The 16,057-nt window shown below is 36.4% G+C and overlaps 1 protein-coding gene across 4 annotated transcripts in view; it reads left to right on the forward strand.

Moving 5' to 3' along the window:
• SLC6A11 (solute carrier family 6 member 11) overlaps positions 1-16,057 on the forward strand; it is a 109,556-nt gene that overhangs the window by 25,260 nt on the left and 68,239 nt on the right. For all 4 annotated transcript variants that reach the window (XM_074879697.1, XM_074879695.1, XM_074879699.1 and 1 more), the window contains exon 6: positions 5,359-5,491. In XM_074879697.1, the coding sequence (XP_074735798.1) occupies positions 5,359-5,491 (133 nt within the window). The remainder of the gene's footprint in view (positions 1-5,358; positions 5,492-16,057) is intronic.

A 16,057-nucleotide genomic window follows, 5' to 3' on the forward strand; every position in this document is an offset into this window, starting at 1 on the left:
GCTGGGTTGTGCCTGCTGAGGAAATCACTGCTAGCCTCTGAGCAAGACTTTCTCTCCCTTGGATCTGTTCTTTGAATACATTGTATGTTATAGTTTAATTATGGACTTGTTGCTGCTTACTTTCTAAGGGAAACACTAAACCTTTGTTCTGCTTGAACAAAGAAAATACAAAACAATTTACAGCACTTCAGTATATTTCAATACTCATTATGGTGCTAACAGTTCAAGCTGATTGGCACCACATGTCTTCTTTTAAATGGGAGCAGCAGGGATAATTGTGTTGAGCCCATTAATTTGCCATTTACTTTCTATGACACTCTTTACAAAAGAATCAGGCCAAGATTTCTGGATGGTTAAGGTAGGTGTCTCTGCTATTTGAGACTTCTCACAGAGCATTCAGAAAAGACTGGGCATTGACTTTCTGCAGACAGCTTCCAGAAACTGGTTGCTTTTAAAAATCCTCCGTTTGAATCTTCACTGAGAACTGTGTTCTTAAGACAAAGTTGGTTTTGGGTGTGTGAAGCATTCTAACCATGAGACAGAGAGTAATAACATTTATTTATTAAGTTGTTATGCAGTTAGGGAAGAACAGTGTAGTAATTCAAGTGACTGGCTGCTGAAATGGATTACTTTGAAAGCTAGATATGGATTATGGTGCAAGTCTAGAGTAATTCTGCAAGCTCTGTTTGAGCCCTGAGTGTGCCAGTGAATCGATCATATACTTCCATCACGCTCACTATTTTGCAATGCGATCGCAGCACTGGAATTATTATTGAAAGCTTTACGTGTCTTTTCCCCACAGCATGCAGTTCTGCAACCAGACAGCTGAATAAAGATTGATATCTCAGTTGACACGTTCATGGTTCTGGAAGTTGAGGAATGATTGTAGCCCTATGCATAACTGTTGACATGAGTATTGAGAGGTTCCATGAGACTCGGCAGGTGCTATTCATGGAAATCAGTGACTGGTGTGTTGCAGTTCATCATCCATATACATGTGCACAAACCTTCAAGTGAGGAAGTTGCCAACCTCTCTTAAATAGATTTACCAATCCTCCAGGAGCCATTTGTGTTGCTGGGGGTTTGTCCTGTGGCAGGTTTTGTCATGAAGTTCTTACCTACGTGATATGACAGTCTAGGGCTGAGGTTCCAGGCTGTCTGAACTGGCTAACTCATAGAATCAGAGTGTCATTTAGGTTGGAAAAGACCTCTGAGATCATGTATGAAAGCAGCGCAGCTACATCCATGGTATATGTGTTGCAGGCAAGTAACTACGTGCACTACTTAGCCCAGGCAGAGTGCTGTGTTAGCATGGCTCTACAGCATCCAGTAGCTGAATAAGCTTATAGATTTCTCCATAGCATTGATTTGCATTACTGCAGCCATCTTACATTTGTTCACACCTCCCCATTTTGGAAAAGAAATGCTGGTTATGTTTAGGTGAACATAAATGCCATTCAAATAGCCAAAAAAAAAAAAAAAAATATTGGTTTGTTTCAAGCATAACAAAATTTGCTTATTATTATTTTTCAGTGAAAATAAAGCTAAAGGAGAAAAGTTTCCATTTCACAATTACTGTGGCCCAAACATTTTGTTTCTTTTTTTTTTTGATTGTATTTTCTCTTGAGTTAGTTTTCTTTTTCATCTTACAAAGAAACGCCATTAATTTTAAAATGTTGTATGTCACTTGAAAATAAAAATTAGAACATTTTTAAGCAAAACAACAATGAAAAGTCTTTAGGCTGCCCCTGCTTGTCTTATAAATTTCACTTAATCTGATTGTGAAGTTCAAACTGAACTTGGACCAATCTCTTTTTAACCTGCATTTTTAAGTCGGTATACTAATTCTTCTCAAAAAAACCCCAAAGCAACCCAAAACCCAACAACTTGCAGCTATAAACTGGAATTTATAGGTAAGGTACACTTACGTGTCATTGCAGGAAGGTTGGATATGTATAGTCTCACAACAAAACGATGTGATTTCCATATTGCTGGTATGTACTGTGTAGATGTGCTGCCCATATATTATGCTATGTGCCAACAGGCTGATAATATGCTACTTTCTTTTTGTAGGGTTGCAAAAGGTCAGAGTGTTTACAACAATGTTTTCTTGATATTAGCAGCTGCATTTGTCAAAGCTGTTCCTCCTTAATCCTGGCAGAGCAGAAATGTTACTGGTGGGTTAAGACTGTTGGTCTGGCAGGCTCTGCATGGAAACACTGGTGCCCAAATGAGGAACGTTAAGATATTTATTGGCTGTTTCTTTTCCATGACAGTAATTTATAGTTTGAGGCTTTTTAGTCTATTTATAAAATGGTTTTGGTTAAAAAAACCCCTTTTAGTACGTGCAATCAAAATATGTCTCTTTACAAATACCTGGCTTTTGCTTTGTCATCAGGCTTCTGTGGTGGACTGTTCACTCTTCACATGTCTTTCAACGTAGTTATCTGCAGCCTGTTGTCAGTATATACTCATTGGTCTTTTATTACCCTGTTTAATCACATTATACTACTTTTTGCCTTGTTTCTCTTTCAAATAACACCCTAATATTCAAGGTGAGCTAAGAATTCATGGATTCCTTTTGCTTTTTGAATGAGAATTTCTTAAGAGGGTGGATGTTATCCTAAGTCAAATTCCACATGATATCATCTGTCAAATTGTTTAGAAGAACTTGAATTTTAAGTATCTATTTCATCAGCCTTTCTGTATAATTATGGCTCAGTGATGTTATTTTCAATTCTAGACTGTAGATATAAAATATGTGCTTCCCCTTCTTGATTAAAATATATCCTTCATTAAAAGCTACCTCTTTTCATTTTTGAATGCATTTTGATGACAGTTCTTTAGGTTCTTTGCAGGTCTTAGCTGAGGGTGTTCCGTGCCAGATCACTTCTCTCCCTAACTAGAAGCTTTGCAGAATAAAGCTAGTTACTGGATGAGGAGGAAATGTGTTTGAGGTAGCAGTAATTTTACATTTAAGCACATAACACTTTCTATTGCAAAAAGTTTGTGTAACCTCCTTTTCCACTCTTTTTTTTTAAGTGGAAAGATCTTCTACCTCTATATTCATTGGAAAATAAGACGACAAACCTCAGGCTTTAGGGTTTTGGGGGGTTTTTGGTGAATTTTCTTTAACCTGTTAAATTTTGTCCTGCTTTAGCTAAGCAGTAAACTTTTAGCCCATACGTTGTAAATGGCTGCAGCGGGAGCAGCAGCTGCAGCTCTTGAAATGTGTGAAAGACTGAACAGGTTCTGCAGCATCTGTATGGTCGCCTTGAAAGACTTGGTGATAACTAGATCTTTTCCTTTTCCCACTATATCACCAGCTGTTGACATCTCTATCCTCCTACTCCATCATTAGAGGCGGGTGAAGGAACTTCCCTTCATCCTCAGCCCACCGCAGGTGAAAGCAGAAAGAACCAGATCAGATTCCTCCCCAGGCAGCTCCAACATTTATTTATTTTAGGCACGGCCTTGATTTATGTGATCATACTTTACACGCCCTGAATTGATCACCTCAGCCAATGACTGAATCAAATGCAAAAGGAAGAAAGGAAGAATTACTTCATGTTGTAGGTTGGATTTTTTAAACTTAATACTCAACTCTTAACCTAAATATTTTTTATTGCAATTAATTACATTATCTGTATTACTTTATGTACATGAATTATATATATAATACAGTGATGATTATTATAGGGCTTTTAACTATATCAGAGTACCTGTGAAATTCATTTGTTTTCATTCACAGTGTCTCTGGGAGGGAGGGTAGTGTAGTCTAGGGTCTCTGAGGGTGTATAGATAACACGTAATACAGATTTCAGAGAAAACTGCCCAGGACAATTTATGTAAGGTTGAATGTTGGAAATTTTTGTGTGACTGTGTATATGTGTGCATACAGGTGTATAAATATATTTATGGAAACACACATGGAATGAGCCATGACCAGTCCCTATAGAGATTTGATTAAGCCGATAAAAGGCACAAAGGAATTATTCTGTGTATGTAATTAGTAAATGTCTATTTGGTTATTTTAAGTTGTTTAAAAAAGTGTTTTTTAAAAGATGAGGTGTTTCCAAATCTCTGAATGTATGGAATTTAAACCCATATCAACTTCTGACCTCGCATACCAGTTAAATCATACTCTTATTGTTATGGAAAACTGAGATTCCTGAAAAAAAGTCTTTTAATTGTCTATAGGGTTTCTTTCAGGTTTAAGAGCAATTGAAAAATCTCAAGGGAATTCACGAAATCATTGAGAGTTATAGGAATAAACTTTTGCTATTGCTTTTAACCTCTTCATTCATACAACCAGGAGTACCCGTGTTTTATTTACAGGCTGGTAAATAATTTACATTTTGTTTAATCTGAGTGTTTATTTAAAGCAAAATTAGAAGGGCATAAAAGGACCATGCATCTCCCAGATAAGAGCATCATTCTTATATAAAAAATCATTCTTGTAAATAAAATGCTAGCCCAGATTTCTGGAAACTACCATTGAAGCCTGGTTTCATATGTTTCCTGTGTGTATACTAGCAATTTGCTTGGTTTTTATGTTTCTGAATTCTTGTTTAAAAAAGCCCCCAAAACTTTTCACTCTCCCTCTTTATCTTGTTTACTAGTAAATACTTTGGCCCTGGACCATGAGCTGTGGGGGGCGTTCCTAAACTATATGAGGAATACTGGTTTTAGAACTGAGTGGCTAGTATTTCAAATACTCTATTTTCAAATAGTAAATGCAATACGTAATTTTGATGACTGCTTTTCACAAAAAAAAAAAAAAGTTTGTTTCTTTTTAAAATATCAACATTTTACTGTTGGCATTTCCTAAGTAAAATCCATCTGGAAAATTTCGTGATGTTTGACAGTTTTGAAAAGAAATGTTTTAAAATTATAGTTTCAGTTACAAAAGGAAATTTATGAAAATAAATGTTACAAAGTAAAAATAAAGGTTAGAACTTTTTTTTCTGAAAAAACAGTGAAACTGAAAAAAACAATTATTATGGCTTTATATATGTCAGTTACTAATTCAAGGAAATTTGGGGTTTTTTCTTTGACTTTTACTGTATACAAAGGCTACTTTAAAATCTTTTTTATTTTGTTACTGGCCTGGAAAGATGAAAAATGAACAAAAAAGATTTGTTCGTTTTTAACCAGATGTAAAATCCACTGAGAATATTCTATTTTTTCCTTCTGTTTCTTCTATCTTAGCACAGTGCATTTTCAGTAGTCAGTAACTAGGAGTCTCCTTGGTTGAAGGTGATTTGATTTTAGCCCAGTGTTTTATAGGTAATGCTGTTTTGCATCAATATTATTATCTTTTTTTTCCTTTTCTTTTTTTTTTTTTTTCCTTGTAAGACGAAGGGTGCTAGCTATATCTGATGGAATTGAACATATTGGGAATCTTCGCTGGGAACTTGCACTGTGCCTCCTTGCTGCTTGGACTATCTGCTATTTTTGCATTTGGAAAGGAACAAAGTCTACCGGAAAGGTGAGATTAAAATTCTGTGCATCAGCTGTATTATGACTCTTTTGTGCTCCAAACCTGTGTTTATATTTATTTTAATCAGAACAGTAGAATTTCACATGCATCTTGCATTGCTGTAAGTAACTATACTTGGGGAAATATGAATTGTAATACTGGGCAATTAAGAATCAGTCATACTTTGGTTTGTTCCTCTTGTTTTTCATGATTTGCTTTTCCTCTAATTCTGTTAGATGAAGCTGGTTGTTTTTGGTTTGATTTGGTTTAGCAGACTACGCTACTGGCCAGTCCTTGAACCCTGAAATCAGTACTGGCTGGTGTTGATTTCTTTGCATGAGGCATCCAAAATGTGAATTTTGTCCCAAACTGACAGGAGTTGAAACTCTCAGTGACACAAGTTACACACATAAACAGAGAGAATTTAGAAATATCAGCAACCTACAACAAATGCTAATGCAAACAAATGCAAATGGAACACCAAAAGCAGAAATAATGAAAAAAACCTCAGAGAGATAAAGATGGACATATTAGGGGGAAAAAAGAAAAATATCTAGTACTCTTGTAGCTTTTTGAGTGAATACTATTCCATTCTGGACACCCAGCAGAGAGACACTACTCCACAGCCTAAGCAAGTCATGGGCTAGTGAAGAGGTTGCCCCAGGAGTAGTAGCAGACATAGTTCTGATTAGAATATAGGATTCATCAACTAAACAGAGAGGAAAAGAGCTGTAGTTCTGGAGGGGGTGTTCTGAGAAAAAGCACTGGTTTCTAATGTTGGAACCAAAGAATACAAGGAAAAAAATTGGTGGATTGAAACATTTTGTGCACTTAATTTCCAGTTGTTTATTACTTAGTTTGGAAGTGTGGTTGGATTTTTTTGTTTGTTTGTTTCTGTTCTAGTAGCCTACATTTATAAATGAAATGTTTGAAATGTAGACTTTTTTTTTTTAATTTAGAAAATGTCAGAGTGAAATTTTTCAGCTTTCTTAACCACACATGACTTTATTCCTATCAAAATTCTGGCTGAAACTATTTGCTGGATTCTGTCTGTATTTGCCAACTGTGTCAGTCAATCTGGTACCGCATTTTCCACCTAAGTAATTGCACGCCCAGATTTATGCAGCCCCACTTTTATCAAGTCACTGCATGAAAAATGCTGAGAAAGACTGTCTAGGGATACATATAAGCATGAATAGTTTAGAGGAAAGAGGGGAAAAAAAACCTAAAGAGAAAAATACAGAGAAGTGAAGGTGATATAAGGGAATGACAAGATAAATGTCCATATGCCTTTGAAGCATGCACTCCAGGGAGGTACAAAAGTGGTTCAGAGTTGTCTGAGGAGCTACAGCTGGCAGTGAAGAAATGAAACTGAGCAAAACTAATTTTCTTTTTTCCATCAGAAAGAATGTCTGAAGATGGAGATCTATTCTACCGTAGTATAATCTGACCCAAGGGTGGAGGTGAACGCACATGCATGCATGCATGCAGGGTTGTGCAAAACTGCACTGCACTTAAAAATAACATTGGTAGAAATAATTTCCTGATAGGGAGAGGCTCTAGTGATTTTGGGAAGGATATATTTTACATTTCTTCATTTCTGTAGTTTACATTCAGATTTTCATTAGTCTTCATACACATAGCACATGAGATTCCTTCAGTTTATGCCATTTACCCCAGAAATAGATCCTGCATTTTGGAAGTAATTAAAGTGAAACTGACCTGTTTGACCTTTTTTTTTTTTTCTTTTTTCCCCCGATAGCTTAGCTAAAAGCTCAGCTTACTGGTAGGTGAAATAATTTTTATTTTATTTCAGTGTGATTTTGATAACCACCTTTCTGAAGAGGTTAGGTGAAACAGCCTGAGGAAGAGACATGTCTTGCCCACTTGAAATGGAATGATGAGCTTTTCAACTAAGTGGAAGTAACTGGCAGTCTTGCAGCAGAAGTGCAAAGAAAATGGAATTAATACTCAGTATTTGGCTTTATAGGTCTCAATTTAAAAAAAAAATTAGATCAGGGTCCTGTAAGAAGTAGACTCATCATATATTTGCACTATTTAGATCAGTTTACCATGAGCAGCAGTTTTGTTTTCAAAATCATGAGGAAGCAGACTGGTAGATTCCTGTGTTCCTCAGGAGACACTGTGGTACTCAGCAGTCTATGCAGAGGATCCATTGCTTCTCAAGAAACATGCAGTAAGGATCTTTCATAGCTGGGATATTGATCGTTTCTTTTTCCACTTCTGTTCCTGTAACTAGTAAGGAAAGGTTTTTACTAGGTGAATGTGTGACATTGCAATTGGTTTCCAGTGATATGTTTGTTTTTTTTTTTTCTTGGACTTTCTAGATGTACTTACGAATTTTAATATTCTTACACTTGCCACTTATTACCTGCAAAATCACTGGAAATCTGTGCCAGATCACTGCCTTTCCAGGCCAGCTAAACAAAGACATAGCAGTCAGGTGTTGTGAATGCTACAAAGGAATGAAATGCTCTGGAGTATAGATGACAGAGCAGTCTTTGGGGCTGCAGTTTCCATTTCTGATATATTGGCAGTTTGAAAGTTCATAATTAAGCTCGTCCAATCATAGTCCTTCACACTAGATTGAATTTATTATATATTCATTTCCAGGAAACATTTAAATTGACTTCTAGAATAGCCTGTTAAATTTGCTATATACTTTAATGGAATAATTTCAGTGAAATAATACATTTATTCAAAGCAGAAAACTTCTTAAAATTTTATCACCTTTGGAAACATTTTCAAAGGAAGGTGTCTGTGGGACAGAACAGTTAGAGAGAAAAAGGACAGGGGAAACAGAAAGAGACAAAATGAAGAAGGGAAGAGAGAGACCATCTTCATACAGATGTGTTCTGTGAAATATTCAAGAGGTTGGTTTACTCTTTTCCACTTTTTACTCTGCATCCTAATGTCTGGTGAAAAAAATTCCAAGCCTTAAAACCTGTCATAAAATAAAACCATCATTCTCAAACTAGCACTACCATAGAACTCATCTACTCAGATTATGAATATTTAATATTTTAAGATTTTACATATATTGAATATAACATAAAGTTTAACCCCAAATGAAGTACTTGTGAGACTGTTAATGAGATGTTTCAAGCTTTTCCATTACTGTTCTTGGAAGTCATCACTTTCTCACAAAACATTTTAGTTTTCCATTCCAATAGATGTGTAATATCAAAATAATTTCTGGTGTTTTTTACAGCTTTCAGGAGAAACATATTTATGCCTTTTCTGAGGTTCTTGCCACTAATTATTCAGTCTTAGATCTGAAGTTATTTGTATGCTAGCTTTCACATTTAAAATGTTACATGTATACTAAATGCAGGGTCTTTGAATAAGAAACTCAAAATCAAAAGGAGAAAAATATGACAATGTAATGTTATCATTATGTTATGTGTATATTGCAACCTGCTGAGCTTGACAACACGATATCCATCTTATGCAGAAGTATTTTCAGTAACTGGCATCAAATGTTCCAAAGATGAGGTAAGAACTATGTAGAAGGCCGAAGAAAGTTAATTTTCTAAAAATTTAAAGTATCATTCTAGACTCTGATCATTAGGTCTTGGTTTACTATCTTATTTTTCCAAAATATTTTTGATTGATAATTATGACAATTCTGAGTATTTCTGTAATGCAAATACCTACATAGTTGCTGAGTCCTGCTAAATTTTTATCTTCATATAACATTCATGAAAACTTCTGGTACTAGGGAACCAGTTCTTTTTTGGATCATGACTATTCATTTATTAATTTGACTAAATGTCCTTGTGCTTTAAACTTTGAAAAAGGGACACCAGAAGTTCCTAATCTATTTTTCCTAAATTACTTGCTGAAGGAAGTAATCCTAATATTCTCCTTTTTTCTTCGTTTTTTTTTTTTTTTTCAATGAGAGTATGGGAGTCTTTTCAGATAGTGATGACTCCTCTGAGCTCATTAGTGACTCCTCACTTGTAGGAACACCTGCACAATTCCTTTTGAAGTGGGGAGGCTGGTAGACTTAAAGAGTTACATAAAGGCATTATGGTAGTCTCTGTCTTATTCATCAGTCCATTCCTCTTCTGTTCAAACATCTTGCTTACTTTTTGAATGCGTCAAAACATCCCTGTCTGTGGCTGATACCGTTAGTTTTGAACCCTCTCAGGTATGTGAACTTATAGAATCACAAAATTGTACAGGTTGGAAGGGATCTTGGGAAGTGTCTTTTCCAGCTTCTTGATCAAAAAAGGATCAACACTGAACTCAGAATGGTTTTCTTAGTTCTTTGACTGACTGCATTTTAAAAACCTCCAGGGACAGAGATTTCACATGTCTTGGGGCAACCTATTCCCATGCTTAATTGTCCTCATGATATGAGTCACTTATTAATTCTTTTTTTCCTACGTGTAGGTTGATTCCAATATTTAATTTTGCTACTGATTTATAATATTTTTTCCTTAGCTTATTATATTTCTGTCATCCACTCCTGATTAAAATACATTTTTGTATCATCTGTGTTACTATGTAGCATGTGTTTGAGTGCCTGCAATTATTCATGCACATAAAATGACTTGAAAATACTTTTATATTAATAAGAGAATAGCTGGATTTCTTTTTTCTCTAGTCTTTCTTTCCTAGCCAGCATCACTAGTCCATTCTTGAATGGGAGTGGCAGCTAATCAGCATACAGTATGTCATGCAGCCATGGGACAACTGATCAAACTTGCTCGTGTCTTCATGATATGCTTCTGTTCTCTGTGCTGCATAAAACAGTACTACTTCTGTCTGCTTTGTAGATGAGGAAGGGTTGAATTAAAAGTGTTAAAAGCAACACGCAGTCTTGCTATCATTTTCAAGTATGGCTATTAGAACATTTTACCACACCCTCAGCTTTGCATTTTTAAGTGTGATATCTTATGTTTGAAAGCAAGCCACAAAGAGAAAAGCAAAACTCCTTGTACAAGGGAAACTAATACAACAATGACTAATAGATTTAGATGCAAAGGCTGGTTTAGGCTGTGAGTATGTAATGTGTCATAAATGCCATAAACTGCCTTTGTCCATATGCAATAGCTTCCACATTTCTTGAAAAATCAAGCTAAGACCCTTTCAGTCTCTTGCAAAGAGCTGGACATAATGAACAAAAAATGTGAAGTCTGCTGACGACTTCCAACGGCTCTGCCAAAGGATATTATAGGAAAACATTGCCAAAAGGACAGCTTCCATCTTACACAATATTTGTAACATATAATATTGTCATATGCATTTGTACCCCAAACCATTGTCTTTGCTTTGCCATGTATTCCATGGCAATAGAATACATTATTAAATAATGGTTTGGTTACAAAAAGCAACCAGAAGAAGCTTATGTTTCTTACAAAATACTAAACTGTGTTCAGGTTTACAGTGCATTCCAATTTGTTCTCAGAAACCTTTCCATAAATATATTTGGGTAACACCAATAAGTGTGATTAGTTCTGATATAATTTGTCTGGGTAACACTAATTTGAAAAAAATCTGGATAGCTGGAGGAAAATTGCTTTTGGTCTGGGAAATGTTTAGTAAAACTGTAGGTCATGTTTTGTTATTTTATGACTCGACACAAAGTCAGCATTTTCTGATATGAAGTGTTAAAAGAATATTGTTGTGTACCTTCAAGATTTTCATGTTGTTTAGTATTAGAATATCACAGTTTGTATGATCACTAAGGCCAAGACTCATATATTTTTTGGTTCTTTTTGAAAGAGTTCTCATTAGTATCATAAAGACTATACTTCTATTTTTTTTGCCAGAGCCAAACCCAGGAAGTTCTTTCTACTCTTTTATACTTCTCTATTAGCCACTGGTTATTATGTGATGAGAAATCCTTCTCACCTTGTTTCAGGATCATCTGGAGGAGGGACAAATCTCATAAGAGTCCATTCTTCAAATTTTTCTGGAACTAATATATGTATCACAGAGATAGGCTTCAGTAATCACTGAATATTATTCTATCTTATTCTGACTTCTGAATCTTTTGATCCTTTCCTACTCTTTGTGTCAAGTTCCCTGAAGTTCAGCATCGTCCTGATCTTAGAGTGTGTTAACTTTATGCTGTTTCTCCACTTGATATACTTTAAAATTACAACAGAAGGAGAGGCTAATAAAAACAGAGGGTGATGCTGAAAGATAAGGTCAGAAGTGTTGTCCTGACATGACACAAGAACATGCAGAAGGTGTCAACTCTTTCACAGGTATCAAGTGTCTACAAAACAATCTGGAGGAGTATACACAGAGCTAGGAGGCTGCCCCCCCTGTAAAACGCTGTGGATGTAGCTCCAAAACAAATTTGCTTGGATTTTCAGATCATAATCAACTTTGAAAATGTCTTGCACACTGTCTCATCAGGCTTTGACTTGAAAACATGCCAGAAAACATTAATGTGGTTCTGCTTATCGCTTGCTACCCCTTTTTGCTCTGTAGGTACTCTCTTAACCATAGCACAGAAAGCATTGCTGAAACATATTGCTGTGCTCACATCTGTTTAAGTGCTACATAAGAAAAAGCACTGATACAGCTACTCTTTCTACATAAACATGAGTTGTCTAAGATGCTTGATTAAATTGTTCTGCAAGTCAAAAGCTGAAATAATAGATTCATGATTACACAGTATCTCCTCATGAAACATTTACGACTTTTCTCCTGATTTATCATTGGATAGCCTCATATGATCCATTGCATCTCTAAAAAGGATATTGTTTGGTTAAGAAAATAATTTGCAGTTCATTATTGTAAACTGTTAGAAATGACCTTGCAAGCTTTCTTGGTGATGTGGTTATATAAATATCATAAACATGAAAGTATGAGGCACTCCGATTTTTTTACTTGTCGCTTTCATTATTCATTCAACTTGACATGACTTGTCACTTTCATCATTCATTCTACCATGACATCACTGGAAAAGTTGTAAACACCTTAACAAAGCAGAGAACTTTCTTTTCTTAAAGGAGCAGCAACTGTTTAACCTACCACAAGTAAGCAGGATATTGGTTTGAATATGTGTAAGTGATGGCATAATTTGTTCTTTTACTCTTATGCTATTGAATTTTTTCTTTTTCCTGTGTATATGCATAGTGTCTTAGCCTGTAATGTCTCCACATTACAGTTCTTTCCTGCTTATTGTTTCTGATGGGAGCCTGTCTCATTCTAAATGTTACGTTCGACAAACTTGGTTAGAATCCCTGTGGGCTCCCAGATTTTTCCTGGTTTGAGTGTTTTATTTAAGCTTTATAAAACTGAGACAAGAGTCCTGTAAAGCCTGTTAAGTGCATTTTATAGCTGTGATCAACATGGGGGTCTTGAGCTGGACTTCATGAAACTCATTTTGTAACTACGTGGCTGTTGTCCTTCCCAATGCTGCACTGTTCCTTACTACTTAGTTCCACTCATCAGTTTGATTTGCTGAGCTGAATGCAGTGAAGGGCCATTTAAGTGTGAACTGTCAAGAAATTTTATGAAAGTCTATATTAATTCTATGTATTAAAAGACCAAGGATAAGAGAAAACAGTAAGGTACAGCCTGTTTGACTGGGGCATCTTGACATAGACCTATTGACAATAATAGAAAAATGGCTTGGTAAGTAGTTTTGAAATTATTGTTAATCTGTGAATGGGATGGGTAGGAAACAATCACTGAAACTGTAAGACCATTTATAATGAATGAATAAGATGGCCAATGAAATGCATTAATTAGCATCCACATTTTAGCAAGGTTTAACTAAAGGTGTAGAAACCTGTTTTTTCACTGTGTAGTGCCTCTGAAGACCATCTGTCCCAGGCTGCAGTTCTGATACTTCAATATGAAGTAGACTGAATAGTTCAATATGAAGTAGACATACGAGCTGTTGAGAGTTTATTCCAACATATCAAACTCCTTGCTACGCATTACTAGGGGGGGAAAAAAAAAAAAGGCTGCAACTGTGCTTAAGTATTGGTTACATTTTATTTTTAATTTTTCTGTTGAGGAAAACCCCAGAATTTGCGTGAACAGTTTAAAATGCAAAATGTAAGCTGGCTGAGTGTAGTAGTGTCATCTCTTGAACTTTACATATTCCCCCTTTACCTCTCTTCTTATAGTCGTGTTCCCTCCTCCACCTGTATTTGCAGTGCTGGGCAGTGTAGGATGATTTATGGATGTTTCACTGTTCATGCCCCCAGATAACTTCATTATCCAGCCTGGAGACAATAGAGGGCACACTAACAGTAAATTATTTTTCAATTTCATCCCCACCTGCCCCTGCTCATATTTCTTTATATTTTGTGAATGATTTATATGTTTCTAGATAGTTGAGACGTTTTCTGTTTTATGTAACAGCTACTCAGAACTTCAAGATTTGAAGGATTTTCCCCTTCATTCCAAGCCTTAGATTTTGCAAATCATCTGCCAATGCTGTCACTGTTAGAATGTATCCCCATGGCAAAAAACTGACCCCACAGAGCTTCCCACCATGAGAAAGACGGAGAGGGCCTGCTCCCTCTATGCCAGCCTGCGTACACCTGCTTAAGCTGGCCTGTTTGTATGCAGACCTCTTTTCTTATGCTAGATACGGCCATGGGTTGGTTTTCTTTCTCTGTCCTCAGACAGGTCCCTGCTTGCCCCCTCTGTGGCTCCCTTGCTCCTCTTGCATTGTGCACCTGTATAAAACCTGGTTTATCACCCCAGAGTGATTGTTTTTTCATCTTGCATGCAGGTCTATCCTGGTTCTGGGTAAACTGCAGTGCACACAGTTTGAATCTAGCTTTAGTGTCTTTGAAATAGTTTATCACACTATTGGCAGACCTGAATAGTGTTTATATTTCTGACTGTGGATAATTTTGTGTTAATGGAGAGAGGACCCAATTTTACATTTCTTTCATATCAGCGCGTGTCTGTTGGTGTCAGAGTGCCTTCTAATTTACAACTGTGCAAAAAGGACTGACATATGGACCTAAACCAAGGAAAATAATTGAGAAGAGTATATTGATCTGATTGAAAATATGAGCAGAAGGATAACTCAGTGAATCAAGACTAATGCATGAAAGAGGTGGAAAACCCGCTAGGATTAGGATGTTCCTTTTCCTTGAGCTGATTACCAGCAAGACACTGCGAGGTATCTGGTGTGCTCAAAGACCCCAAATTCAGAGATGAACTGTTCATACCTTTTACGCATCATTTTCTCTGCCCTCCCATCAGGAGTTAAGCCTCGCTTGCCAGCAGTTAAGACTCAGTCACTACTCCCAAAGAAAATTTATTTCTCAATAGCAGGCTATATAAAGGCCTTAATGGATTCAATGAGGCAGAAAGAAAGAGTAAAAGGACAGAAGAAAAAAATAAGAGAAAGATGTGTGGAAGAAAAAAAAACAAAACTGGGGCCCATTGTATGAACCCAGGAAAAGGAACTAGGCAGCAATGATTGTATCTGCTGAAGTGTCTTTTGTTTTAGCCTAAAGTAATAGCAAAGAATAGCCCTTCATGGCGAGGCTTTAACACTCTGTCCAAGACTGATCTCTGTATTCAAAGGGGAAAAGTAGAACATTCATGAGATGCATGCAGAGTTCCTGCTATCCGCCTCCTCTGTGTGAGGTTTTAAAACAGCTACTGCGATATTTTTTTCACTCTCCTGTGCACTGAGCATTTAAGGACACCTTAGATTTGTTAAAAAAGATTTTTGTGCCTCTCTTGGTGGTTTTTGCAAACTTCTGTTTGGCAGCTGGGGAAAGTAGCAAATAGTAAACTTATATCAGATTCATATCTTCATGATTTCATTCCTTCCCAGCTGCACTTTAACATCAGAGATCCACTTTTATATGAATACTTACTTAGATTGGATCTAAGCCCTGGTCCACAGCCCAAGCAAGTCAAAAGTGTGTTTCCGTGCGCTGAAGGACAGCTGAGGGCACATGCAGATGTAAGAGTTTTTGGGCAGAGAAATCACCTGATCTGTCAACCTAATGTATGAAAAGGGAGTTGGGTGGGGGGTGGGACTGGGTGGAAGGTCAACTGTGATATTTGCAATGGTAATGCAGTGAAATTGGCTGAAATATTAAAGGTGAAACCAAAAGGCACATATTAATATTGAGCCATCTCTATAGGAGGAATGCATTTATAGGTTAAAGGTAACACGTACAGGTTTATTTTTTTCTGTTGAAGTTACCAGGCACTTTTAGCCCATTATCAAAAATAAATACACTAACCCAATAAAAAAAGACTTTAGAAATGCAATAGTTTCAGTCATTTGTTCCTATATGACCTCTTCATATTTAATTTCTCCTTCCACAGAACCTGCCTCTCCTTACCAATTGTCTTATCCCCCACCCGCCAAAAAAAAAAAATCAGTGAACAATGACATACAGAAAAACACCAAACCAGAGCTACAATATAAGTTGTTCTGTTTCCTGTTATCATTGTTGATGCACATGTGTCGGGGCTAAAACAATACTCCTTCAGGTGCATGACACTGCTTATGTCTGTGATTTATAACTGTTGAGGCTTTATGAAGCTATATTGTACCAAAACATTTGTGTGATTGCCCACATCCTAGTCTCTATG

This window comes from Strix uralensis, chromosome 10 (assembly GCF_047716275.1).
Source record: "Strix uralensis isolate ZFMK-TIS-50842 chromosome 10, bStrUra1, whole genome shotgun sequence".
Classification (NCBI taxonomy): Eukaryota; Metazoa; Chordata; class Aves; order Strigiformes; family Strigidae; genus Strix; species Strix uralensis.